General features: G+C 50.5%; 1 protein-coding gene across 1 annotated transcript in view; it reads left to right on the top strand.

Moving 5' to 3' along the window:
• Positions 1–27,637, top strand: part of VWF (von Willebrand factor) — a 143,793-nt gene that overhangs the window by 76,113 nt on the left and 40,043 nt on the right. The window contains 16 exon segments of the mRNA XM_049771928.1: positions 177–280; positions 1,748–1,886; positions 3,015–3,149; positions 4,569–4,715; positions 7,127–7,267; positions 7,429–7,542; positions 10,320–10,476; positions 11,426–11,584; positions 13,042–13,177; positions 13,806–15,187; positions 17,549–17,665; positions 17,765–17,905; positions 19,382–19,525; positions 22,300–22,464; positions 23,555–23,598; positions 23,891–24,068. Coding sequence (XP_049627885.1) covers positions 177–280; positions 1,748–1,886; positions 3,015–3,149; positions 4,569–4,715; positions 7,127–7,267; positions 7,429–7,542; positions 10,320–10,476; positions 11,426–11,584; positions 13,042–13,177; positions 13,806–15,187; positions 17,549–17,665; positions 17,765–17,905; positions 19,382–19,525; positions 22,300–22,464; positions 23,555–23,598; positions 23,891–24,068 — 3,403 coding nt within the window.

Genomic DNA, 27,637 nt, shown 5'->3' with positions numbered 1-27,637 from the left:
CTAGATGATAGGTCTCCTCCTCAGCATTCCTGCCTCCCATTTATTGAGATCCAAACAAACAAAAAGGCAATGAGAACACAGATACAAATGGGAACTATTTCAAAGGCCTCTATTTACCTCACAGGGGCCCAGGCCTTCCCGAAGGCCCCTATGATGCATGGCTTCCTGTCCCATAGGTCCGGCATGAAAACAAGTGTGTGGCCCTGGAAAGGTGTCCCTGCTTCCACCAGGGCCGAGAGTACGCCCCAGGAGAGACGGTGAAGGTAGACTGTAATACCTGGTGAGGCTTTTGGTTGGTTTCTGGGGACTGGCTCTGGGGTGGTGAAATGGGGGGTGGTGGTGCAGATTGAGGCCCTGTGGGAGGTTGGACATCACCACAAGGCTTCTATTTTGCCTCCTGAGGAGAGAGGAGTTGAAATTTTTGTTTTCTTTCCGCTTTGCCCCCTTTAAGATGAGGCACACCCCTACTGTGGTTTGCACCCATCTGTAGAGATATGCAAACATGGTGGTGGGTCAAGGAATGGAAAGGACTTGGATATTTGGTCCCTTTGTGTGTGGCCAAGCTGTTAGGGGGCATAGTGGGGGTCCCTGCTCTGGCCTTAGTTGCCCCCAAAGCACAGTGCCTGAGGATGCTGCTGCTTGTGCTTCCCCCCTTCACTGTGAGTAGCTGTAGAGAAAGGTCCTTTGCACTGAGGCAGAAGGAGCTTCCAGGAGGGGCTGGACTAGGCCCTAGAAGGGAGTGATGGCCCCCATTTTGGCTTTGGTTCTGGGAGTGCATGGTGGGATGTTGTGGTGGATGAGTGTGGACTACTCTGGTAGACTTAGGTGCACAGGCCAGAGCTGACAAAGGTTATAGTGCTGGGGAAGAGTTTGTTCTGTCTTCCCACATAGAACCTGCCTGCTGCCACTTGTCCCTGTTGGCCTCAGTAGTTGTCACTGTGGCCTCCAACCACTCCCAGGTGTCTTCCGGGGTAGCTGAGCTTTAACAGACCCATCATAGTCATCTACAGCTCTTTCCTTCCTGGATCCCTGGTCTGTCCCTCCTTCCCTTCCTTCCTTCCTTCCTTCCTTCCTTCCTTCCTTCCTTCCTTCCTTCCTTCCTTCCTTCCTTCCTTCCTTCCTTCCTTCCTTCCTTCCTTCCTCCCTTCCTCCCTCCCTCCCTCCCTCCCTCCTTCCCTCCCTTCCTTCCTCTTTCCCTCCTTCCTTCTTCTCTCCCTCCTTCCTTCTTCTCTCCCTCCTTCCCTTCCTCCCCCTCCCTTCCTTACTTCCTGTTTTCCTTCCTTTTTTCCCTCCTTCCCTCCCCCACTCTCTCTCTCTCTTCCTTTTCTCCCTTTCTTTCTCCCTCCTTTCATTTTTGGCCACAGTCTGTGATGGGCAGGCTCACTCCCTGCTCAGTGCACTGGGATTTTCTCCTACTTGTGCTCAGAGGACCATAATGTTCTGGGGATAGATCATTCCTGAACCTCTTGCATACACACGCATGTAGTCAGCTCTTTGAACCATCTTCTCAGCTAAACTCCTTTGTCTCAGTTTCCCTCTATGTAATTGGCAACCAGCAGGTTCAAGCCTTCCTCTCTCCTGGGCCCTATGCTCTGCAAACATGCCACCCCTACCAAACCCATATCAGGGTGCAGACCCTCCATTCCCACGTGCTTTTCTGCAGTCTTCAGGGGCTTCTCCTGCTCCTGGTTCCTGATGAGCCCCTCCTAGCCAAGGTCCCAGCAGTCACTTGTCATTCCTGTTTCAGCATCTGTCGGGACCGGAAGTGGAACTGTACGCAGCACTCATGTGATGCCACCTGTTCTGCCATTGGCATGGCCCACTACCTGACATTTGATGGGCTCAGCTACCTCTTCCCTGGCGAGTGCCAGTATGTCCTGGTGCAGGTGAGAGTGCAGAAGAGGGGGGCGTGTGTGTGTGTGTGTGTGTGTGTGTGTGTGTGTGTGTGTGTGTGTGTGTGTGTGTGTGTGTAGGATCCCTTTCACCCCTCTGTGCATCCTGGTTTTCTTCTTCATGGACAGGTTCACCCCTCTAACACTCTGTCCAGGGTCTTTGGCTTTTTCCTTTGTTTTGGGGACATGCCCAAAAGAGCCCTGGGGATGCTCAGGGCTTACTCCTGGCTCTGCACTGAGGGATCAGTTGTGGCAGGGCTCAGGCAACTACATGGGATGCCATGGGTTAAACCCTGGTTGGCTTCTTAACAGGCAACCGCCCTACAGCTGTACTATCACTCCAGCCATTCCCCTGCCCTTTTTTCTGTTCTTTGTTTTTTTTTTCTTTTTGAAAATGACTCTAAACTGTTTAGCCAAAATCACAGCCACAAGCCCTCACCCTTGGTTCCCTCCTCCATCCCCTGGTCCATTGTCACTCAGACACAAACTCATGTTGCCCAACAATGCCATCAGGTAGGCGGGCTGTTTACCTGAGGTCAGGCTCTGTATGTGAACATGCGTGTGTGTGTGTGTGTGTGTGTGTGTGTGTGTGTGTGTGTGAGTGCATGTGAGGTGGGGTCTGAGACCACGTGTCTTGGTCAATGGTGTCCAGTGGGGCTCAGAGGTAGTGTTTGTAAGCCTGAAGACAACATCTTCCACTCTAAGAGCTTTGTGAGTCTTTGGGGGGTGTGTGTCCCCTTCCTTGCCTTTACTGTGTTGGGTCTCCAAGGACCCTGTGGCCCAATAACCCCAGGTTGTATTCTGGGTCTGTATCCAGTGTGCTGGACAATCTGTGTGAGCGAGAGACACAGAGTGCCACATGGTCAGACTGTCTGGGCCATTAGGGTGAGTCACTGGGTTTTGGGGGCCCCTTAGCCTGCTACGCTCATCTGATCATCCTGGGCCCCCGCACCCCTCCATGTCTGGTCATAGACACATCATGGCTGAGGATGATACACCAGGAGAAGCCAACCTGGAGGTCCCCCCCATGTCTTTCACAATCCTGAATTCACAAGCTCAATCATCAGAGCTGGGAAAAGGCTGCCGGATCATCTCTCTCACCCGACTCCCCATTTTTTGCAGGATTACTGTGGTGGCAACTCCGGAACCTTCCGCATCCTGGTGGGGAATGAAGGGTGCAGCTACCCCTCGGTGAAATGCAAGAAGCGGGTCACCATCCTGGTGGAAGGAGGGGAGATTGAGCTCTTGGATGGAGAGGTGAGGAGTGCTTGCTTGGGCCCACCTTGGGCCCAAACTATCTGTCTCTTTAGTCTGTCGGTGCTGGTGCCTCCGCTAATGTTGGTGCATCCCTTAAAAAATATGTGTGTGCCATTAAACGTGCATCTGGTACCACGTGCCCGACTTGGATATGCTCTTGGAGAAGCAACTAATTGCTGCAGTGAAGGCATGGACTTGCCTCAGTGCATGCGCAAAAATGCCCACGCAAATGTAAGCTGGTGCGCTTGCTCAAAAATGATGTCCTGCCTAGAAGGCGCGGGCAAAAGAGTGCACATGCGCAGAAGGTTCAAGCTTCATCACCCCCATCAGGAACTGGGTTGGGAAAGAGGTGGGAGATGCATATGGAGGTAGCATCTTAACACTTGCTCCACATAATAGTGAGTGGGGGGATCGGAAGAATAGAGGAGAGTGTCTCCCTAGTTCCTATAAAGGCCCCTTTACACTTTTGTTTTTCTTTGGTGGGGGCATGCCCCTGGTGCTCAGGGATTACTCCTGACTGCTCAAGATCCGTGCCTGGCAAGGCTCGAGGGACCATAAATGTGCCAGGTAGTCCAAGTGGTGTGTACAAACCAAGTGCCTTATTTGTTGTATTGCCTCTTAGGCCCAGGACTATTGAATTTCTTCCATTTTGGTGGTGATGGAGATGAAATACATCATCTCCATCATGCAAGACTTATGCTCCACCACTGAGTCACCTTCCTGGCCCCTAGGATGGATTTTTATGTTCTATATTCACTTTTAGTTTATTTTAGTTCACACCCAGCAGTTCTCCAGGGCTCTGTGCTCAGGAATGATCCTGGTGGCAGTTCTTGGCCAATAAGACCAGTGGTTCAATACGAGGGTCCAAGGATGGTACCTGGGATCAGACGCTGAACCAACTGCTGGTCTCTGGGCATAGACTGTTTTTGAGGGAGGGTTAGGCCACACCCGGTGGCACTCAGTGTCCTGTCTTTGTGCAAGTAATCACTCATGGCAAACTTGGAGGACCATATGGGATGCCGAGGATTGAACCCAGATTGGGTGCATGTGAGGCAAATCTCCTACCTGCTGTGCTATTACTCCAGCCCCAGGCATAGACTTTTAAAATCATTTGAATACATAAAAGTTTTGTTCATAATTTATTCAGGTCACACATTGAGTGACTCAAATGACTCGTTTGCAAACAAGGGGTGAGTTGTTAGTCACACCTTGAATTATATTTCTCTGCTTCCTCTTGGAGGGTCCCCGAGTCACAGCATTGGTGGGGAAGATGAGGCAGAAATAGACACTTCCTACACTGTCTGACCTAACTCAAAGGGAGTAGGGTTCTGGGGTCCTAAAGATGGCCTGTGGGGAGACAGAGCTGGACTCTCCAGCCTGCTCTTCACCTTCCTGCTCTCCTGCACTGTCCTCCCCCAGGTGACCGTGAAGAGAACCCCGAAAGATGAGACGCATTTTGACGTGGTGGAGTCAGGGCGTTATGTCATCTTGCTGCTGGGCCAGGCTCTGTCTGTGCTCTGGGACCGCCACCTGGGCATCTCAGTGGCCCTGAAACAGACATACCAGGTCAGTGGCTGTCCTCTGCTTCCTCTCTGCTTGGCTTTAGTTTGAGGTCACACCTGGCCATACTCTAGTGTTACTCCAGGCTGTGTATTTGGAGATTCCTTCTTGATGGGGTACTCACCAGATTAAATGTTGTGGATTGAACCCTGGTTGGCCACATGCAAGACAAGCATCTTACTATATTCTATCTCTCCAGCCTCTTCCTGGGCTCCTGGGTCTTCACCTGCAGCATCCTCACCAACAGGCAATAATTACTATGTCATTTACTGATGCATGTGGAGGCACAGGGACTTTCATGTCATCCAGTCTTCCCCACAACTCAGACCACAGGTTGTGGAGAGTTGCAAGCATGACTGCCCAGTTCTGCCCAGATGTGGCCAGCTTGTGGAGGACTGTGGCTTTGCCTGCTGCCACCACAGGGAAAAGCATCCTTCAGTGGGGTTGGTGGAGAGGGTTGGGCTGGTGAACCTGCCCAGTGTGGTACTGTCTGAGCCATGTCTTCAAGTAAAGAAGGGGGAACCCTGGGGGCCGGAGAGATAGCATGGAGGTAAGGCGTTTGCCTTTCATGCAGGAGGTCATCAGTTCGAATCCCGGCGCCCCATATGGTCCCCCGTGCCTGCCAGGAGCAATTTCTGAGCCTGGAACCAGGAATAACTCCTGAGCACTGCCGGGTGTGACCCAAAAACCACAAAAAAAAAAGAAGGGGGAACCCTGGGAAAAAGAGTGGATGAGGGGTTCAGCAGGTGCAATAGCAGAGTAAGTACCAAGAGGGACAGTATATGAGGGCTGGAACTTGAAGCCTGGTGTGACCAGAAAGATGAGTTGGGGGTGTTGATATAATGGTCAGGGATGGGGGCTGGAATCACTCTCTGGGGACTGAAACATCTTTGGGGTCAGAGTGATAGGACATTGGATGTAGCCAACCTGAGTTTGATCCCCAGAATCCCATATGATCCCCTGAGCACTTCCAGGAGTGATCCCTGGACACAGTGCCAGGAGGAAGCCAGAGCTTTCTGGGTGTGGCCTCCTTGCCCCCACATAAAGATCTTGGGTCTTATGTTCGGTGGGGAGAACATTCTGTCTTCCACCTTGTTTCCCAGTAGTGTGCACCCATTTGTAGCAAAACCAATTTTGTGGCCCTGAAGTGACTGAATTTAAGTGGCTTCTTTGTCCTGAGCCTCTGCTTGGAGTGAGACCTTTGCACCTTTCCTTTCCTTGACCACCAAATTGCAGTTCTTTTCATGTGCTTCTCTGAGGATTTCCAGTCCTTTCTGACAGCACTTAGTGGCTGAGTGGCAGGGATGGGTCAGAGAAATGTCCCCAGGAGCTCATGGCACAGCCACAAAGAACCATGTGCTCCCCCACCCCTTATCTCTGTGCCAGACATTTTTCTTTTTTCTTTCTCTCCCTTTCTCTTTTTTCCTTTTAGATTTTTTCCTTGCAATTTTGTTACTATAGAGTACCATGCATATCCCTCTCTCTCCTTTGAGACCCAATTCTTGTCCAGAGTGATCATTTCCAACTCTTAATGTCACAATGGTCCTTTCTCTACCCTAACAGCACTCTCTGCTCTTTGTGTCAAGCTTCCTACCATGGACTGGTCCTCTTGGCTCTCATCTCTATTGTCTCCCCCCACCCCCACAAATAAGCTCGATAATTCTATGCCTATCCCTCTCCATCTGATTCATTATTTATTTCACTCTGCATAATACTCCATATCATCTAAATTTTTTTTGGAGAAATATCCATATTGTTTTCCCAAAGAAGTTGAACCAGTCGACATTCCCATTCCCACCTCAGTGAATAAGAGTCCCTTTCTCCCTTCATCCTTGCCAGAACTGGTTGTTCTTTTTTTTTTTTTTGGGGGGGGGTCACACCTGGCATCGCTCAGGGGTTACTCCTGGCTCTGTGCTCAGAAATTGCTCCTGGCAGGCTCGGGGGACCATATGGGATGCAGGGATTCGTCCTGGATTGGCCCCGTGCAAGGCAAATGCCGGAAGCAGTGCTCTCTCTCCGGCCCTACTGGTTGTTCTTGTTCTTTGTGATGTGTGCCAGTCTAGGGTCTGAAAGGCAGTAAAGTGATGTGTATAATACCCTTTCAGTAACAGTATTGCAACCACAGTGCCTAAAAAGAATTAAGAGGGCAAGGGGAAGAGTGAGCGAAGAAAAAGACTGTCTGCCTTAGATGCAGGCTGGGAGTTAGGGTAGGAGGGATACTGGGGATATTGATGACAGGAAGTGGACACTGGTGAAGGGATGGGTGCTGCGGCATGGAATGACCAAAATTCAACCATCACTGACTGTGACTGTGTGTCTCATAGAAATTCAATTAAAAAAATAGTAAAACAAAATAAAGCCCTCCTTGCTCCTCACTCTGGCCACTGGGTCTCCCCACTTTTTCCCTCGCCTGGCAGGAACGGGTGTGCGGTCTGTGCGGGAACTTCGATGGCATCCAGAACAACGACTTCACCAGCAGCAGCCTGCAGCTGGAGGAGAACCCCGTGGACTTTGGGAATTCTTGGAAGGTGAACCCCCAGTGTGCTGACACCAAGAAGGTAAGTGTAGCCCAAGAGGTTAGCTTCCTGTGTGTCCCTACCTCGCCCCTTGATCCCCTAACCCCAACCTCATCTCCTGGGGGTAAGAGGTGTGGGCAGGCTATGGTGGGGCTCTGCCCAGGCAGCCTGGTTTGTGAGATTCCTCCGCCTTCCCTTTCCAGGTGCTTCTGGACACAGCCCCCGCCACCTGCCGTGACAACATCCTGAAGCAGACAGTAGTAGACAAGTCTTGCAGGATCCTCACCAGCGACATTTTCAGGGAGTGCAACAAGCTGGTGAGGCCCAGGTGGGGTGAGGGGGTGGAGGGAGAATGCTAGGGTTGGCCTGGTGTGGGGTTGGTGTGGGCACTGAGAAGCAGCCTGCCCATGCTGCCATGCCCCTGGCTGAGATCTGAGTGCCCTTCACTCTACTGTCCTCCTTGGAACACAGTGCTAGTGAGTCCTAACGGTGTCTGCAAGTGTCCTGCAGCTTCTAGGCCAGACTCTACTCTTATATTGGCTTTGGCCAGTACAACTCCCAGACCCTTTCTTTATTTAAGGATCACATCCATCCAATGGGGGACCATGCTGAGTCATTGATCAAACACGGGCTTCTTGCATTTGCTCAGACCCTTGAACTCTCTCTCTAATCTCAAAAGGGTTTCTGATTTTAGTGTCAAGGCGTGAACCCAGTCACCCTAAGCATGTGCTCTACCACTGAGCCACATCCCCAGCCCATCCTCCACTCCTGAACCACATCTATGATCCATTGAGACTCCTTCAGTCTCAGGGTTTGCTTCCCAACACATGATCTCATCTCCATCAAGAGAACCAGGGCTCCACTTCCTGATGCCTGCTTTGTCTTCTGGAACCCCCATCTCCTCCCTCCCTCCCCCCTTGCTCTTGGTTTCCAGTTCTCAGAAACTCCCTTCCGATTTTACCTGCCGTGGCCTTGACTCCTCCCAGGATTCTTGCCTTTAGTCCAACATTCCTGGATGTTAAGTGTGACTTTCCCTCTTTTTTCCTAAGGGGTAATGCTGTGTGGCTGCATATTGTTAAGTCCGGGAGAACGACAAGCCTTTCAAAGACATCAAGACCCCAGTCTCATGCAAAAGCAGAGGGTTTATTGTTCAAGCATATATGCCTGGGCATCCAGCATAGCCATATGGCTAGAGGCTGAGAGCCCTGATCACAAATCTAGCAGTTCTTTTATAACACTCCAGTACATGGAAAATTTACAGAACACAGTTTGATTGTTGATTTCAGGAAGTTTAGTGACTTTTACGTTTCAGGGAACATTTGCAGCATTTATCACAGACACAATAGCAAGTTGTACAGGTTCAGTGAATTTTTAGTTGCGGTCACCTTAACCTTTTGGGGACTTTCCAGGCGTATGCAGAGACTTTTTAAACTTTTTTTTTTTTTTTTTTTGGTTTTTGGGCCACACCTGGCGGTGCTCAGGGGTTACTCCTGGCTTCCTGCTCAGAAATAGCTCCTGGCAGGCACGGGGGACCATATGGGACACCGGGATTCGAACCAACCACCTTTGGTCCTGGATCGGCTGCTTGCAAGGCAAACACCGCTGTGTTATCTCTCCGGGCCCGACTTTTTAAACTTTTTAACTCGTTCGTGTCCCTTTTCAGTGTGTGTGTGTGTGTGTGTGTGTGTGTATACACACAGCATGTCCACACAGGAGCTACTGCTAACCACCCCTCATGGGCTGACTAGCTGGACACCTGTGTCTCCACTTGCCTTTTAATTTATCTGCCTGGTTTTGGTCGCTGAGTGCTGCAGAGGATAAGTGGCACACCCAAATCAGCGTCCCCTGCAATCTGGGTTGGCATTGGAGATGGGCAGGAGTGGGGGAGGCGGGATGTGGCTGTCTTGGGAACAGGCATCTGTGTGCAGCCTGGAAAAAGGCCTAGGGATGGGTGAGTGACAGCAGAGGTGACAAGTGGCTCCTGAAATCCTGTGGTGTGGAGACTGGGGTGTGTGGTAGTGAGCCTCCAGGCTGGCCTCCTGTCCTGCCTCCTGGTCCAATATGTACTTGGGCGAAGGTGTCCCTGTGTAGTTTCCCAATTTACTTGCTAACCTGAGGCTGGAGAGATCATGTGTGTCCATTCGTGAATGGTATGCATGTGGGTGTGTGTATGTGTGAGTGCATCTGTGTGTGTGTGTGTGTGTGTGTGTGTGTGATGGTGTGTTCCCAGACAAACATAGCCCCATGAGGTTGAGAGTCAGCTATGGGAAATCAATTGTTGACCGAGGGGGTGAATAGAAAGCTCAGAAATTGCTCCTGGCAGGCTTGGGGGACCTTATGGGATGCCGGGGAACAAACCCAGGTCCATCTCAGATTGGCCACATGCAAGGCAAATGCCCAACTGATGTGCTATCACTCCAGCTCATATTTGGGCTTTGTCTTCCTTCCTTTCTTTTTTTTTTGGGGGGGGGGTGGGCACACTCAGTGACGCTCAGGGGTTACTTTTGGTTATGAGCTCAGAAATCGCTCCTGGCTTGGGGGACCATATAGGACACTGGGGGATTGAACAGCGGTCCGTCCTAAGCTAGTGCTTGCAAGGCAAGATGCCTTACTGCTTGTGCCACCCTCAGGCCCCTTGGGCCTTGCATTATTAAGTGCCTTGTCTTCTCTGAGAGACCTGTGACACTGCTGTCAGTGCTCAGGGTGTGCTCTTGCCACTGCACTCAGGGATCACTCCTGAAGGGACTTGAGGACCGCTATAGGGTACCAGGGAGTCAAACCCTGCTCAGGCATACTTGGCAAGCCCTCTCTTCCTCCCTCGATCCCTTTCTCCTCTCTGCCTTCTCCCTCCATTTTTCTCCCTCCCTCCTCCTTCCTTCCCTCCTTCTCAGTTCACTTCCCTCCCTTCCTTCCTTTCTTCCTCCTTTTCCACCTTTCTCCCCTCCTTTCCTCCTTCCCAACCCACATTTCTCCTTTCCCACCACTCCTTGCTTTCTCCCTGACCCCCAACACATCGTCCCCCAGACCCAGAGAGCCCCTCATGGTCCCAAGAACTGGAGTCATGAGCCACAGCCACCCTGAGGTTCCCTTGCAGGTGGACCCTGAACCCTTCTTGAACATCTGCATCTACGACAGCTGCTCTTGTGAGTCGGTCGGGGACTGTTCCTGCTTCTGTGACTCCGTGGCAGCCTACGCCCTCCTGTGCGCTCAACATGGCGAGGTGGTAAACTGGAGGACAGCCAGCCTGTGCCGTGAGTCCTGATGGCCCTGGGGACGGTGGTCTCAGATACTCCCAGGCTGCTGAAGAGCAGGGTGGACTTCGGGGAGAGACAGAGAGTATCTCTGTCACTTGGGGGCAGAAGTGTGTGATGAAGCAGGGATGAAAGAACCTGGGTAGCCGGAAACTGTCCTCCTGGGGAAACACTGGGTGTGGAAGAGGGAGACAAGGTGAGGAAGAGTTGGAGGACGTCAGCATTCAAATATTCATCTTCCCTCCAGCCCTGTTGATCAGATCTTGATCAAGCAGATGGGATCAAACACATCCACAGGTGCAAAAGTCTTGTTTCCTTGGGCAGAAGCAGCTGATCGCTTTCATAACTGGTTCCTGCATCAGTACCACTTGGTTGATGGATTCTGTATTTGAAAAAAATATCCAGAGAGATCAGAGAAATAGTGCAGGCTGTAAGGCGTTTGCTTGCCTAGCATATAGCCAGTCTGGGTTCGATCCCAGGCATTCCATAGGGTTCCCCTGAACTCTGTCCGGAGTGATTCCTCAATGCAGAGCCAGGAGTAATCCCTGAGCATCGCTGCATGCAGCCCCCAAACAAAACAAAATTCAGAAATCAGGCTGGAGAGAGAGAGAGCACAGGATCAAAGACACTTGCCTTGGCATGCAGCCTGTGGCCAACTGGTTCAATCCCTGTCACTGTTTAGGGTCCCCCATGTACTTTCTGATCACAGAATCTGGTACAGCCCTTCAGTTTGCTGGGTGTAGCAACCCCAACTCAGACGAGGGCCGGTCTGTCCCATTGGTGTCTCCTGTGATTTCTTACCTCTCCCCAAACTCTTCAGGACTGTCACCCCCACAGGACACACCACCATTTGTTGGAGAACTTCGGGGTGGACCTGGGCTCTGGGGGGGGCCTGGAGGCTTGGTTAGGGAGGGGTGCATGGTCTAGGCCAGTGCCTCTGTCCCCCCAGCCCAGAGCTGTGAGGAGCGGAATATGAGGGAGAGCAACTGTAACTGTGAGTGGCGCTACGACAGCTGTGGCCCCGCTTGCCCCGTCACCTGCCAGCACCCTGAGCCCCTGGCATGCCCAGTGCGGTGTGTGGAGGGCTGCCACGTCCAGTGTCCTCCAGGTAAGCGGGTGCAGGATGGGGCCCACCCTGTTCCTCCTCCCCAGCTGGGCCCCGCCACCCAGACTTCTGCCTTTGGCTGGTTCCTTGAAACTGAGTACCCAGAGCTTTTGTCCACGTGCTTCCTTCTGCCTGTTCATGAGCTGATGTCTAACAAAGGGCAGGGGTGTGTGGCCTGTAGAGCCTTGTGAGGTCCCCGAAATCCTGAACCCTGGCCCTGGTAATGGAGCTTAAGCACAAGTTTCCCATTGGCTGCCCGTGCAGCCTATTGGCCTGTTCAGTATGGCCTGCCCCTGGTGTGTGTGTGTGTGTGTGTGTGTGTGTGTGTGTGTGTGTGTGTGTGTGTGTTTGGGGCCACATCTGGTGGTGCTTAGGTCGCACTCCTGACTGCACTCAGGGCATCACTCCTGATGGTGCCCAAGGGACCATATGGGATGCTGAGGATTGAATCTAGGTCAACTGTATGCAAGATAAGCACCTTCTTTTCTGTGCTATCTCTTAGCTATCTCATAGCCTTGCACATATGGATTTTTTGTTTGTTTATTTGGGGGCTACACCTGGCAGTGCTCAGGGTTTACTCCTGGCTCTGCTCTTGGAGATCACTCCTGGTGGTGCTCGAAGAACCATATGGGCTACTGAGGATAGAATCCAGATTGTCCATGTACAAGGCAAGCAGGGTACCTACCTTGTTGCCACTTGGCCTGTGCAAATGATGTTTTAAATACCCAGCTGGCCCTTGCCAGGGCAAAGACCTTCTCCTTCCTTCTTTAGAACTGAGCTGCTCAGACTGTGGCTGTTACCCCAGATGGAGTCATATGACCTTTTAAAAAATAATCTTGTTTTAAAATAAGTTTTTTTGGGCAGGGGAGAGAACAGAGGGGCTAAGATGCTTGACCTTGCATGAAATCAACCTGGGTTTATATCTCTGACACTGCCAGTGGGGTCCCTTAGCTCCTCCAGTGGTCATTCCAGAGCACTGAATTAGGAGCACATTCCTGAGCTCTGCTAGGTGTGTTACACACCCACAATGAAAAAAAAGAACAAATAAATACATTTCTCTATGACTGATCAGCAAACAGATGAACTCTCTCTCTCTCTCTCTCTCTCTCTCTCTCTCTCTCTCTCTCTCTCTCTCTCTCTCTCTCTCTCTCTCTCTCTCTCTCTCTCTCTCTCTCTCTCTCTCTCTCCCCACTCCCCGGGATGGTGCTTGGTGCTAGAATTCTCTGCCACTACCAATTCTGGCTTGAATGTCAGCAGAATTGATTTTCCACTTCCACAACATGGAAAGTTCAGATTTTCCCAGGAGTAGGGTGCCCTGATAGGGTGGAGAGACCCCCCTCCCACACCTCACAGCTCTCTAGATGGTGAGAGGCTCTCCTAGGAGGTACTGAGCTGGTTTTGGTGCCAGGCCCTTCCTCGAGGAAAGGGTGAGGGTGGCTCCTGATGGTGTCTGTCTGCAGGGAAGATTCTAGATGAGCTGCTGCAGACTTGTGTGAACCCAGAGGACTGTCCTGTGTGTGAGGTGGCCGGCCGGCGCTTAGCTCCTGGGAAGAAAATCACACTAAACCCCACCGACCCGCAGCATTGCCAGATCTGGTAAGATCCCTCCTCTCCTCTTCCTGTCTTGGTTGTTTTACATGGAACCATTTCATGTTTATTTCTTATAAATGTTTACTTTTTTTTTAATTAAGTCAATTTCCAATTGAGTCACTGAGTTACAGTTATAAAGTTGTTCATGATTGAGTTTCAGAAAATCAATCTTTGAACCACTCCAAGGATAGTTGATGCCTTCAGTTTGAGGACCACACCTGGAGGAGCTCAGGAGCTCTCTGCTGATGGGGCTTGGGGGGCCATGAGATGCCAGGCCTTTAATTTGGGCCTTGTGTATGCAAAGCCTGTTTTCAGCTCCTTGAAGCTTTGGCTAGAGAATCAAGGAAAGTCCTTTTGTGTGTGTGTGTGTGTGTGTGTGTGTGTGTGTGTCTGTGTGTGTCTGTGTGTGTGTGTGTGTGTGTATTATTACGTGGGCATGGCAAAGCAGATAGGCTCCTTGAGTGGGTCACCTGTGCCACAGAGAACCACATCTTTTGTGGGCAGTCAGTTATCCTTGGATGCTCTGGCAGGTCAGAAAGGCTGACAGCTCTGTGGCTGTCCCAGGGCTCTGGGTGCAAGCCTAGTGCCCGGAAAAGCACTGTCCTGATCCCTCTCGCTCTCCCCTATCCCACAGCCACTGTGATGGCGCCAACCTTACCTGTGAAGCCTGCAAGATGCCCGGAGGCCTGGAGGTGCCCCCCACAGAGAGCCCGCTGAGCGCCACGACCCCCTACCTGGAGGACACTCCGGAGCCCCCTCTGCACGACTTCTTCTGCAGCAAGTTGCTGGATTTGGTCTTCCTGCTGGACGGCTCAAACAAGCTGTCGGAGGCCGAGTTCCAGGTACTGAAGGCCTTCGTGGTGGGCACCATGGAGCGGCTGCACATCTCGCAGAAGCGCATCCGAGTGGCCCTGGTAGAATACCATGACGGCTCCCATGCCTACCTGGGCCTGCACGACCGCAAGCGGCCATCAGAACTGCGCCGTGTGGCCAGCCAGGTACGCTATGCCGGCAGCGAGGTGGCCTCCACCAGCGAGGTGCTCAAGTACACGCTCTTCCAGATCTTCAGCAAGATTGACCGGCCCGAAGCGGCTCGAGTGGCCCTGCTGCTGACGGCCAGCCAGGAGCCACCGCGCCTGGCCCGCAACCTGGTGCGGTATGTGCAGGGCCTGAAGAAGAAGAAGGTGGCTGTCATCCCCGTGGGCCTGGGTCCCCATGCCAGCCTTAAGCAGATCCGCCTCATCGAGAAACAAGCACCTGAGAACCGGGCCTTTGTGCTGAGCAGTGTGGATGAGTTGGAGCGACGGAGGGATGAGATTGTGGGCCACCTCTGTGACATGGCCCCATCGCCGGTGGAGGCGGCACCACCACTAGAACCGGTTGCCCGAGTCACAGCAGCTCCTGAGCTCCCGGGGACACCCACCCTTGGACCCCAGAGGAAGGCCGTGGTCCTGGATGTGGCGTTTGTCCTCGAGGGGTCAGAGAAGATTGGGGAGGCCAATTTCAACAAAAGCCTCGAATTCGTGGAGGAAGTGATTGGGAGGATGGACGTGGGCCAGGACGCCGTGCATGTCACAGTGCTGCAGTTCTCCTACACCGTGTCCCCCGAATACACCTTCCGGGAGGCTCAGGCCAAGAGTGACATCTTGCAGCACGTTCGGGAGATTCGCTACCAAGGGGGCAACTCCACCAATGCGGGCCAGGCCCTGCAGTACCTGTCTCAGCACAGCTTCTCGGCAGATCTGGGTGACCGGGAGCAGGCCCCCAACCTGGTCTACATGGTGACTGGCAGCCCGGCCACCGATGTGATTCAACGTATGCCCGGAGACATCCAGCTGGTGCCCATCGGTGTGGGCCCACATGCTGACGTGCGGGAGCTGGAGCGCATGGGCTGGCCCTACGCGCCCATTCTCATCCAGGACTTTGAGACGCTGCCCCGGCAGGCTCCCGACCTGGTGCTGCAGATGTGCTGCTCTGGAGATGGGTTGCACCTCCCCACCCTCTCCCCTGTCCCAGGTATGAAAGGACTCGGGGGAGGTGTGAGGCTGGGTTGGGGTAAGGGGCAGAGAGGGTTGGTGAATGCACACACACACACACACACACATGTTCTCGCTAATGCACACACACACACATACACACACACACACACACACACACACACACACACACACACACACACACACACACACACACACACACACACACACGTTCTTGCTAACTTCCAAGTTCCAATGCAGCTTAAAAAGAATGTTACAGGGCCCGGAGAGATAGCACAGCGGTGTTTGCCTTGCAAGCAGCCGATCTAGGACCAAAGGTGGTTGGTTCAAATCCCGGTGTCCCATATGGTCCCCCGTGCCTGCCAGGAGCTATTTCTGAGCAGACAGCCAGGAGTAATCCCTGAGCATCGCCGGGTGTGGCGCAAAAACCAAAACCAAAAAAAAAAAAAAAGAATGGTGTTGAGTACCATTTTCAAGCAGGGAAACGTATTTCTGTTCTATGATTACACTAAAGTCCTTTGTCCCTGCTGTTTCTGATGACAAACAGGATGGGGGGGGCACACCTGGTGATGCTCAGGGGTTACTCCTGGCTGTCTGCTCAGAAATAGCTCCTGGCAGGCACGGGGGACCATATGGGACACCGGAATTCGAACCAACCTCCTTTGGTCCTGGATCGGCTGCTTGCAAGCCGCTGTGCTATCTCTCTGGGCCCAATAATTAAATTTTCTGTCTTTTAATTGTTTGGGATTTTGGGCCACACCAAGTTATGCTAAAGGCTTACTCTTCGCTCTGTATTCAGTAATTACTCCAAGCAGGTGCAGGGAAACATATGGGATGCTGGCGATCGAACCTGGTTGGCCCCATCCAAGGCAAGTTCCCTATCTAATATATTGGCTAAAGCAATAGGACAGAAGGTAGGGCACTTGCCTTGCATGTGGCTGTCCCAGGTTCTATCCTTAGCAATTCATATTGTCCCTTTGAGCTCTCCAGAACAGATTCCTGAGTACAGACTCAGGAGTAAACCCCTGAACAAAGCCAGGTGTGGCCCAAAAACCAAAATTAAAACAAGATTTAAAGTGGGGGAACAATTGCTACTATTTATACGAAGATATGGGTTTATGGGTTTATTTTTGCTCAATAGCTTTTATTAAACAAAATTTACTTAAAAAGATGTGAAGAGAGGGCCCAGAATGGTGGCATAAGCCGTAAGGCGTTTGCCTTGCACACACTAGCCTAGGACAGACAGCGGTTCAATCCCCGGCGTCCATATGGTCCCCCAAGCCAGGAGCAATTTCTGAGCACATAGCCAGGAGTAACCACTGAGTGTCACCAGGTGTGGCCCCCAAACAAAACAAAACAAAACAAAACAAAAAAGATGTGGAGCGAGAGGAAGAACATCTTCAAGGGAGAACATGTCTCTCTGAGAGAGAGACAGAGACAGAGACAAGAGAGATACATGCTCAAGGGAGAACATGGGCTTGAAGAACAAGCCTGGGAAAACTTATAAGGTCCCCAATGCCTCCCTCCAAGACAATATTCCAAGCCCTCTCAGGTAACTCATAAACACTAAAATAACACCACCATCACCATACAGTAAGGTCTGGAGCGCTAAAGGTTTAAGTTTAAATCCTCTGTAGAAAGTTCTGGAAGGAGCCAGTTAAGACTCTTCCTCCTCAGGCCGCTTTATTCCAATGCAGAGGGCTCCCGACCTTTTATTTGTTGCTTGTTACTGTACAAACCTATGACCCCCTAGGACCCTGCCCGCAGGGTGGACTGAGGATCAGGAAGTAATTCGTGGATCACGAGCGGGATCCGACCTAAAAAGGAGGAAAGAGGCTGAGAAAGAAATGAGCTCAAGTCAAGCTTGCTGATCAAGAGCTAAAGTTTATTAAAGCAAGACAAACTGATATAGTTCTACAGCATAAGGAAGTAGTAGCTTTCAGTACTTTTCCATGGTATCTATAGAAAAGTAGGGGGGTCGTGCAGGATGGACTTTCCAGTTTTACATGATCTTTATGGGGCACAAACATTCTTTCACAATGGTAGCTTAACAGGATGTGATCTTATCTTAGCAACTCGGGCGGTTTACTGGAGCATCTTGTGACTTGTTTGGTTAACATTTCTTTTAGGTCCAGGGGGTAAATGCCACAGTAGCAGCCTGTCAGGTACACAGGCCTTTGGTTTCTCAGGCATCAGAGACTCCATTTTGCTCTCTAGCTCTAACAGCTTCCAACACAAACCCACACCCTCTTCAGAATTCTGTCCATTCATGAAAATGTGGACATTGCATCAAAGCAAAGGCGGGTGGTGAGTGGCATTGCACTTGTGTTGGTGGGCGCAGCTGAGGCCCGCATGTGTCCCTCGCGGCTCTCTCTCGCAGACTGCAGCCAGCCCTTGGACGTGCTTCTCCTCCTGGATGGCTCCTCCAATGCTCCAGCCTCCTACTTCGACGCCATGAAGAGCTTTGCCAAGGCCTTCATTTCTGGAGCCAACATAGGTGCGAAGGGACCCGGGACCGGGAAAAGGCGAAATTTGGGGGTGGGGTGGGGAGGGGAGACCTTCTGACCCACCCTGGGGCATTCCCTTCTCTCCTCAGGGCCCCATCTCACCCAGGTGTCTGTGCTGCAGTATGGGAGCATCACCACCATCGACGTGCCCTGGACGGTGGCCCAGGAGAGCTCCCACTTACAGAGCCTGGTGGACCTCATGCAGCGCGAGGGAGGCCCCTGCCAAGTCGGTGTGTTTGGGGGGGCTGGGCTGGAGGGGCTGTGCCTGGGGTGGATTCATTCATTTATTCATTCATTTTTCTCCCTTCCTTCCTTCCTTCCTTCCTTCCTTCCTTCCTTCCTTCCTTCCTTCCTTCCTTCCTTCCTTCCTTCCTTCCTTCCCTTCCTCCTTCCTTCTTCCCTCCTTCCTTCTTTCTTCTTCCTTCCTTCTTCCTCCCTCCCTCCCTTCCTTTCTTCCTTCCCTCCTTCCCTCCTCCCTCCCTTCCTCCCTCCCTCCCTTCCTTCCTCCCTTCCTTTCTTTCTTTCTACCTCCCTCCCTCTCTCCTTCCTTCCTTCCTCCCCTCCCTCCCTCCTCCTTCCTTCCTCCCTCCCTTCCTTCCTCCCTTCCTACCTCCCTTCCTACCTACCTCCCTCTCTCCCACCCTCCCTCCCTCCCTCCCTCCTTCCTTCCTTCCTTCCTTCCTTCCTTCCTTCCTTCCTTCCTTCCTTCCTTCCTTCCTTCCTTCCTTCCTTCCTTCCTTCCCTCCTTCCCTTCCTCCTTCTTCCCTCCTTTTTTCTTCTTCCTTCTTCCCTCCCTCCCTTCCTTTCTACCTTCCCTCCCTCCCTCCCCCTCCCTCCCTCCCTTTCTCTTTCCCTTCCTTCCTTCCTACCTTCCTCCTTCCTTCCTTCCTTCCTCCTCCCTTCCTCCCTCCCTTCCTCCCTCCCTTCCCCTCTCTTCCTCTCTACTTCCTTCCTTCCTCCCTCCCTTCCTCCCTTCCTTCCTCCTTCCCTCCCTCCCTCCTTCCTTCCTCCCTTCCTTCCTCCTTCCCTTCCTTCCTTCCTTCCTTCCTTCCTTCCTTCCTTCCTCCCTTCCTACCTCTCTCCCTCCTTCCTTCCCTTTTTCCTTCCCTCCCTCCTTCCTTCCTTCCTTCCTTCCTTCCTTCCTTCCTTCCTTCCTTCCTTCCTCCCTTCCTTCCTCCTTCCCTTCCTTCCTTCCTTCCTCCCTTCCTACCTCTCTCCCTCCTTCCTTCCCTTTTTCCTTCCCTCCCTCCCTCCCTCCCTCCCTCCCTCCCTCCTTCCTTCCTTCCTTCCTTCCTTCCTTCCTTCCTTCCTTCCTCCCTCCCTTCCTCCCATCTTCCCTCCCTCCCTTCCTTCCTTCCTTCCTTCCTTCCTTCCTCCCCACATCCAGTGGTCCTCAGGTATTACTCCTAAATCTGTGCTCAGGATCCACCTAGGGTGCCAGGGATCGAACCTGGGCCAGTTGCAAGCAGTAGCCTCCCCACTATCCACTCTTTCCGTCCTTTGGGCCTAGTTCTCCTTATAAATGACCCCATGACCTACCACTTTGCTTAATGACTGACTTTTCCCCATAAAGTGAGGGTCTGGATGCCTGTCCAGAATGTCCCCCGTGTGTCTTTGAGGTTTGATGACAGCAAGGACACTCCGCCTGCCCCCTAGGAGTACATGCCCCTGTTCATAGGCTGACTCAATCTATTCTCTGTTCTCAGGGGATGCTCTGGGCTTTGCTGTGCGGTATCTAACTTTGGAAGTCCACGGAGCCAGGCCCGGCGCCTCCAAGACTGTGGTCGTTCTGGTCACAGATGTCTCCACCGATTTGGTGGATGCTGCAGCAGCTGCCGCCAGATCCAATCGTGAGTTTGTGAGAGACTCTCCTCTGCTGGAGTGGGGTCTGGGGGATGGAAAGTGGGTGAGGGTGGCTTTTCTGGGTGCTTTGAAATAGCCACAACTGGGTTTTAGATAGCAGGAGACTGTCCCATTGCCATGCTGCCTGGAAATCAGTCAAAACAGCGTCCCTCTCCTTTGTTTGCAGGTTGAGATTACAGCCTTGAATCTCTTCTGTTTTCCTTATGTCTTGGGGTGGTTTATCTCATACCTTCCCTTCTTTTTTAGAGGCTCAACCTCACAAGGGTATGTGGGCACCCAGGAAGTGTCTCAGCTATCTTCTGCTTACAGAGTTGGACAGTCCAATGATTGATCTCAGTGATGCTGAGATTTGCGGTAGTTTCAGGGAGCAACTAGGGGTCTCGAGCATGTGCCCCATTGTTGAACCATCTCCCTGGGCCACCCTCTATGAGATGAGCCGGCCAGTTTAGGTTCAGTTCTCAGACCTGGAAAGACAATGTTGTTGAGGCTGGAACACTTAGTTTGGTAGGGACCACGGGCCATGCCTGGTACGACTGGAGGTGACATAGGAGCTGCCAGGGATCGAACTCAGGGCCCTGTGCCTTTCGTGTTTCACCTGGTGTCTAGTATAAGTCATCCAGCCAAATTGCCAGTAAATGCACTTGCTCTGTGATGTCACCTCTTCCCCATCCTTCCCCTTCCCTGTCCTCTCTGAGGTGCTGGGAGGGCTAGTGTTACTCTCAGTGATTCTTAGTTCAGGCCTGACAGTCTGATATTCCAATACCCCTGGGTCTCTGAGGGGCTGGGGATTGAACCCAAGACCTGTCACCTTCATTTGCACTGTCTCTGCAGTCTCTGTTTCTTCTTTCTTTCTTTCTTTCTTTCTTTCTTTCTTTCTTTCTTTCTTTCTTTTTTCTTTCTTTCTTTCTTTCTTTCTCTTTCTTTCTTTCTTTCTTTCTTTCTTTCTTTCTTTCTTTCTTTCTTTCTTCTTTCTTTCTTTCTTCTTTCTTTCTTTCTTCTTTCTTTCTTTCTTTCTTTCTTTCTTTCTTTCTTTCTTTCTTTCTTTCTTTCTTTCTTTCTTTCTTTCTTTCTTTCTTTCTTTCTTTCTTTCTTTCTTTCTTTCTTTCTTTCTTTCTTTCTTTCTTTCTTTCTTTCTTTCTTTTTCTTTCTGTCTTTCTCTCTCTCTCTCTCTCTCTCTCTCTCTCTCTCTCTCTCTCTCTCTCTCTCTCTCTCTCTCTCCCTCCCTCCCTCCCCCTCCCTCCCTCCCTCCTTCCCTCCTCAGTGACATGTGCTTGAATACATTTCTACACTAATGACTTCGAAAACTTTTATATGCACCTAGATGTTTTCTGTTTTGTTTGGGGGCCACACCCAGCAGTGCTCAGGGGTTACTCCCCTCTCTGAACTCAGGAAACATTTCTGGCAATGCCTCAGGGACATTGTGGGATGTTGGGGAATGAATCCAGGTTTGCTGCATGCAAGGTTAGCGCTCTACCTGCTGTGCTGTCAGTCTGGGCCTCCCACCTAGATGTTCTAACAGGCAACTCAGTACCAAAGCAGTACCTGGCTCTGCCCCATGTGGCCGCCATTTGCAGGCTTCTTATCTTTGAGCCGGGCAAATCCATCCTTGCTGCACCTCAGGTCAAAACTCAGCTTCCTGGGTTTTGCCTGTGAATGCCGCTGTGCCAGTAACCCATCAGCAGACTGTAGCGCCATCTGCCGAGCACTAGGAGAACTACATCTCCGGCAAGCCTAACATGGTAGCATCCAGTTGGGGATCACTGTGACTGCTTTTTGGGGGGTCCTTGGCTCCATCCTTGGTCTCTGCAGTTCATGAGAAGCACAGTGGCTGCAGAGAATGAATATCGAGGCCGTGTCCTGCCACTGCTCATCTCCAAATTCTTAACTGGCAACCTCTCATAAAGAGATTCCTGTAGCTTAGCTGCAGCTCTGAAACTGTGCAGGATTGGGGCCCCTCTCCCTCATAGCCCTCCTCCCCACTCCCTCCTGTGCTGTGGGGTCTTTTGGCCCCTCCATCCCCAGCCAGGTCTTCACTCACCTTGTATGGAACACTCACCTTTGTCCTAGACACTCATATGCTTCTATTCCTCCCTCCCCCCCTTTTTGGATTTTGGGCCACACCCAGTGATGCTTAGGGGTTACTCCTGGCTATTTGCTCAGAAATTGCTCCTGGCTTGGAGGACCATATGGCTCGTCGGGGGATTGAACTGCAGTTCATCCTGGGTCAGCTGCATACAAGGCAAATGCCCTACCACTGTTCTATCGCTCTGGCCTTATTCCCTTTTTTTTTGGAATGTGTGGTTTTTTTTGTTTGGGGACCACAATTGGCAGTGCTCAGGACTTACTCCCGACTTTGTGCTCAAGGATCATTCCTTACAGTACCAGAGATTGAACTGTGGTTTGTCACATGTAAGGCAAGTCCCCTGCCTGCTGTGCTACGTTCTGTACCCCACTCTGTCCCCATTCAGTTTTCCTTTGTTCTTTCTAATAAGTAGGAATTTGTGTGAGAAATACCAGAGATGAACTTAAGTTGATTTAACCACTTGTTGGTCCCCACAGTTAGGTCCTGAGGGACAGACACCTATGGGGTCCTGTGCTTCCTCAACCCCTGGAGGGCTTGTCCACCTCGGCTGTTGGACTGACTGTTCCCCATGAGCAGAGGGGCAGATGCCAGCGCTACTGGGCGAGTCCCGACAACCTGAGCCTGTCTTATAGAAGCGGGGTGACGCAGATGTTTTCCCTTTTCCTCTGCCAACTCTAGGAGTGACCGTGTACCCCATCGGAATTGGGGATCACTATGACACGACCCAGCTGAGGACCTTGGCAGGCCCGGAGTCTGTCTCCAATGTAATCGAAGTGCAGAGAATCGAAGACCTCTCCACTGTGGCCACCCCAGGAAGCTCCTTCTTCCGAAGATTGTGCTCTGGTGGGTCTTGTGAGATCTCTCTTTAACCCCTGCAGCACACACACAAGCCACCCCCCATGCTAAATGACCCCCTCCCCACATTGTGTCCCTGGTCCTGAATTGTACTTGAATAGGGAATTCAGGACTTGTCCAAGTCTCTCATGGCCTATTGTCCTGCAAAGCCTCCAAGGGCTTCTTCTAGCCCGGCTTTCCAACTGTTTTCAGAGGAAGCCTTGGCTTACCTGAGCAGAACCAAAGAAGTAGAAGAGAGAAACTGGGTTTCCCAACTTCCTGCCCTCACTGTGATCTTCAACAGAAGCTGGGACTCCCAACTTCCTGTCTCCAGTGTTTTTCAGTAGAAAATTTTCCAGATTTTCAGTAGAAACTGGAAACCCTAGTTTCCTGTCGTCAATGTGATTTTCAGTAGAAACTGGGAACCCCAACTTTCTGTTCCCACCATGATCTTGAACAAAAACTGGGCACCCCAAATTTCTGAATCCAACAGGTCTTTAGCAGAAACTAGGAACCCTAACTTCCTGTCCCCACTATGATCTTCAGTGGAAGCTGGGACCTCCAATTTCCTATCCCCAGTAAGGTCTTCTGCCCCTGGAAAACTCTACTTACCCTCCTAGGGGCTGTAAAGACTTTCGAAATATAGTAATAGGAATTTAATAAACAATTAAAGCCATCAACTGAATCCCACAGTCCAAGTTAAGATTAGAAAAAAAATTAATGTTCTGTGTTATGAAAGAAGGACCCGCACTTCACCCAGAAAACTCATTCTCACTGGTCACCCCCTCAGATTCTTTTCTCTGTGTTACCCGACTTCAAGGCTAGTCAGGGAACCCAGGAAGATGCAATGGAAGTGGAGTTTTGATGGTGGTTGTCAATTGTTACCCAAATCTGCTTACAGTGACCCAAGAGAGTGGAGACAGCCAGGACCATGTCAGGGCCCGTGCTCAGAGGGTTTTGAGGTGCTGGGCTGGGCCCCATATATGGCCTAAGTTCTGCTCCTTGAATCACATTTTCCAGCCCCATAAGTAGCACTGATGGAGAATATAGGATTTATGGGTATGGAGAGGGGAATTGAGTCTCCTTTGCTCTGTTTTAGGATTTCTTCATGTCTGCGTGGATGAAGAAGGGAATGAGAAGAAGGTAAGTGTTTGGTCAGTGACACTTGTAGAAAGGTCAGGAAAGTGTATGCAGGTTTCTTGGATGCCCTGGTTCACTTTTGACTCTTTGGTCTGGGCCCAGCTCTTCCTTTTGCTTTTTGGCGGGAGCTCATCTGGAAATCTTATTTACCTCCTTGTTTTGTGGACGTTGTCTCTCCCTGTGCTCCTAGTTCTGTCTCTTGGTCCTTCCGGGTCAGTGGTTGCCTGGTATTTGGACTTGGCATGGCAGTATCCTCTCATACCCTTGCCCAAATCTCCCTCTTTGTGTCCTGCAGCCCGGGGACGTCTGGACCCTGCCCGATCAGTGCCACACAGTGACTTGCCTGCCAGATGGCCAGACCTTGCTGCAGAGTCACCGAGTCAACTGTGACCGGGGGCCCAGGCCTTCATGCCCCAACAGCCAGTCCCCAATCAGGGTGGAGGAGACTTGTGGTTGCCGCTGGGCCTGCCCCTGTGAGTCCCTCATGTCACCCCAACACCCAGGGATGGAATATGATTGGGCTGGTTCATAGGGAGGAGGCCAGAGGCCTGACATGTCCCTTCTTGCTATTAAACCCCCACCCCCACCCCAACCAGGTTCCTCTTGCCCCTGCACTCTCCTACTGCTAGGTCTGAATTTAAGGTTCATTCCACAAAGACCACCAAGGAGACGAACAGAACTACAATAAGACATGGGAGTTTATTTACCAGCATGCTGGGGTCACCTCTCTAAGACAATGGCCCCTTACTGAGCTCTTTTATAGGGTTATAGAGGCTGTAAACCATCACAGTTAACCTTTAAGTTGATTGGCTGTTGTCTAAGGTGTTTCCTTTTCTGACTAGATATCTAGAGTGGTATATTGTGGTTTATGGGGCCTTGGGGTCTGTGTCAGATGAAGTAGTAAAGAAGGGGCTCTGGCACCTACTGGGCATCCGTGACCTCAGCCCGCAGGCTCCCAGGTGTTGCTAGCTTTTCTAGCTGAAGTAGTAGAGGAGGGGCTTGGGCGGCCTACCCACAGGCCCCTAGTTGGCTGTCTTGGCCTAGTCTTTGTTCCTTAACACTTGAGCCTGTCATGGCTGTACTTAGGTTCAGAGCAAAGCTAGATTATAGTTAATTCGAAATCAAAAGTGAGATCTTAATACTACCCTTGATCTGGCCATGCTTTCCTTCCTTCTACTCAGCCCTCCTTTCCTCTTCCTCGTCTCTGGAAGACATATGTCCAGAGATGACGCATCAGCAACAGAAAGAACCAATTTTATTTTTCTGTTTTTGGTTTGTTTTATATCCGGGGCCACACCGGGCAGTGCTCAGGAGTGGTGCCGGAGATCGAGCCCAAGTGAGGTGTATTCACCTTACCTTACTACTTCTCTAGCCCCCTCTTTTCCACTTTATTGTTTTTGTTTGTTTGTTTTGTTTTGTTTTGTTTTTGGGTCACACCTAGCAGCGCTCTGAGGTTACTCCTGGCTCTATGCTCAGAAATCGCTCCTAACATGCTCGGGGGACCATGTGGGAGGCCGGGATTCAAACCACTGACCTTCTGCATGCAAGGCAAATGCCTTACACCCATGCTATCTCTCCGGCCCCTACTTTATTGTTTTATTATTATTTTTTCCTTTGGTTTGGGGCCACATCCCCAAGAATTACGTTGCAACTCTCAGGTTGGTGCTCATTTTGCTCCTAGTGTTTCTTGGAGGATCTATGACATAGATTCTATGTGATATGAACCTGTGGTTCGTATTAAGTATGTGCTTAATCCATTGAGCCATCCCCCTGGTCCTCAAAGCCTATTATTTACTTCTCTTCCATGGTTTTAAAAACTTGGTTTTAGTTTAGAGTATCAATAAAAATGCTCACCTAGTGGGTAGGATAAAACATGGCCTACTCATCGCTCAGCCTGTTCTCTACTAAGTTTCTTTATTTGTGCCATGCCTGAGGGGCACTCAGGGGTTTCTTCTGGCAGCATTCAAGGGTCTGTATGTGCTGCCAGGAATGGGAACCAAGCACACAGTGGTGAATTCTCTTGGTCTGTGGGGATTTTTCTACTTCATGTAATTATTTATTCTCTGATTTTGAACTAAAGGGCCACACCTGGCAGTGCTCAATACTTATTCCTGGTTCTGGGCTTAAGGCGCACACCTGACCATGCTCAGGGGACCATATATGGTACTAGAATCAGTCAGGTGCAAGGCAAGCACCTTAACATCGGAACTATTTCTCTAACCTTTCTAGTAGATTTCTTAGGATGAATTCACAAGTTCAGCTGCACACAAGTTCTTACATACTTCACATGTTTTTTATTCTTCGACTGTTTTTTATTTTATTTATTTTATTCTATTGACTTGATGTAATATTCTTGAATCATACTTTCTTTTGTGAAAATGCAGACCCATTATTTTGTTTGTTTTGGGGCCATAGCTGGCAGTGTTCAGGGGTTACTCCTGACTCTTTGGTCAGAAATCACTCCTGGCAGACTTGGGATGCTGGGGATCTAACTTGGGTTGGCACATGCAAGGCAAATGCCCTACCTGTTGTTCTACCACCTTGGCCCCATGCAAACCCACTCTTGCCTAACCTTGTATGCTATGGAAAGTTCTGGTAGCAGTCTAACTCTGCCTATGGCTTACACATCTTTGCCTAGTGACTTAGGGAATTTTTCTTTATCTTTGAAGTCTAAGAGTTTTACTATAATATGTCTCAGAGTTGACTGCTCTGGGTTAATTTTCCCAGACATCGGGCATATGTTTTCAATATGTAGATTTGGTTCTTTGATTTCCAGAAACTTTTCATGAGTTATAGTTTTTAAATATTAGCTCTGTTCCATTGTTTTGGTTTTCTTTTTTAAGGATTCTGGTTTTTTTTTTTTGGGGGGGGGGGTCTGTCTTATATTTCATTAGGTTTCTCTAACCCTTAACTCCTTTCATGAACTCACTGACTTGCTCTTTGTTGTTTTCTTGTTCTCTGCAATGCTCCTTAGTACGTTTCTATTTTGGTCTGTTCTTTCTTCAGCTCGAATAACCTAGTCAACAGGATTTACATGACTTTGCCTTTTTTCTTTCACTTTTGTCCCTGAATCCAATCAACTAAAAAAAAAATTTTTTTTTATATTCTCGTTTTTAGTAAATTTTGTCTCTCTGCTGCTCATCCAAGATGGTTTTCTGGGTTGCGAATGGTTCTCTGAGTAATTGAATGGCCTTTATTTTGCAGGTTTCCTCTGTGTTTAGTGTGGCTATGATGGAAACACTGTTGATTAGGAAGTTCTGATTTTGGTGAGCTGCCTTTTGACAGCCAGGCATTATGGTCATCTGTTTGCTTCATGTGCTTGAGGTCTTACAGGACTTCCAGTCCACTGGTAGTCTCTGTTGTCGTTGTAGAAACATCCCCTTGTTTTGTGCCTTCTTTTCTTTTTTAAAATTCTCCTACCTGATTTTGTGTAATTTTTGAGATTAAGATATCATTTATTGGGGGCCAGAGAGATAGCATGGAGATAAGGTGTGTGCCTTGCATGCAGAAGGTCGGTGGTTCAAATCCCAGCATCCCATATGGTCCTCTGAACCTGCCAGGAGCAATTTCTGAGCATAGAGCCAGAAGTAACCCCTGAGCGCTGCCGGGCGTGACCTAAAAACTAAAAAACAAAAAACAAACAAACAAAAAAGATATCATCTGAGATATCATTTGCTTATAAAAAACAGATAATAAAACAATACTTTGGGATCAGAGAGATAGTACAATGGGTAAGGAACTTACCTTGTTTTTGGCTGATCAGGGTTTGATTCCCAGAACCCCATACAGTATCCCAATTCTGCCCTGAGCACAGAGCCAGAAGTGTAAAGGCTCCTCATGCCGTATTCTACCCTGGGCAAACAGACCTGGAACAGGGATTGCAGTTGGAAATGATCCAAACCAGGCCGAGAGGGTGAATCATGCATGGTCAGGTAGCTTTCTGCCTCGGATGAGAGAGCTGTTTTGTGCCATCTTGTGCTGTTTCTTTGTTCCACAGTCCTGCAAGCAAGTGGTGGTACATGACTGGGTCCTGGATTTCTCT

The sequence above is a fragment of the Suncus etruscus genome, chromosome 4 (genome assembly GCF_024139225.1).
Source record: "Suncus etruscus isolate mSunEtr1 chromosome 4, mSunEtr1.pri.cur, whole genome shotgun sequence".
Classification (NCBI taxonomy): Eukaryota; Metazoa; Chordata; class Mammalia; order Eulipotyphla; family Soricidae; genus Suncus; species Suncus etruscus.
This window is presented reverse-complemented; position numbering and strand designations above follow the sequence as displayed.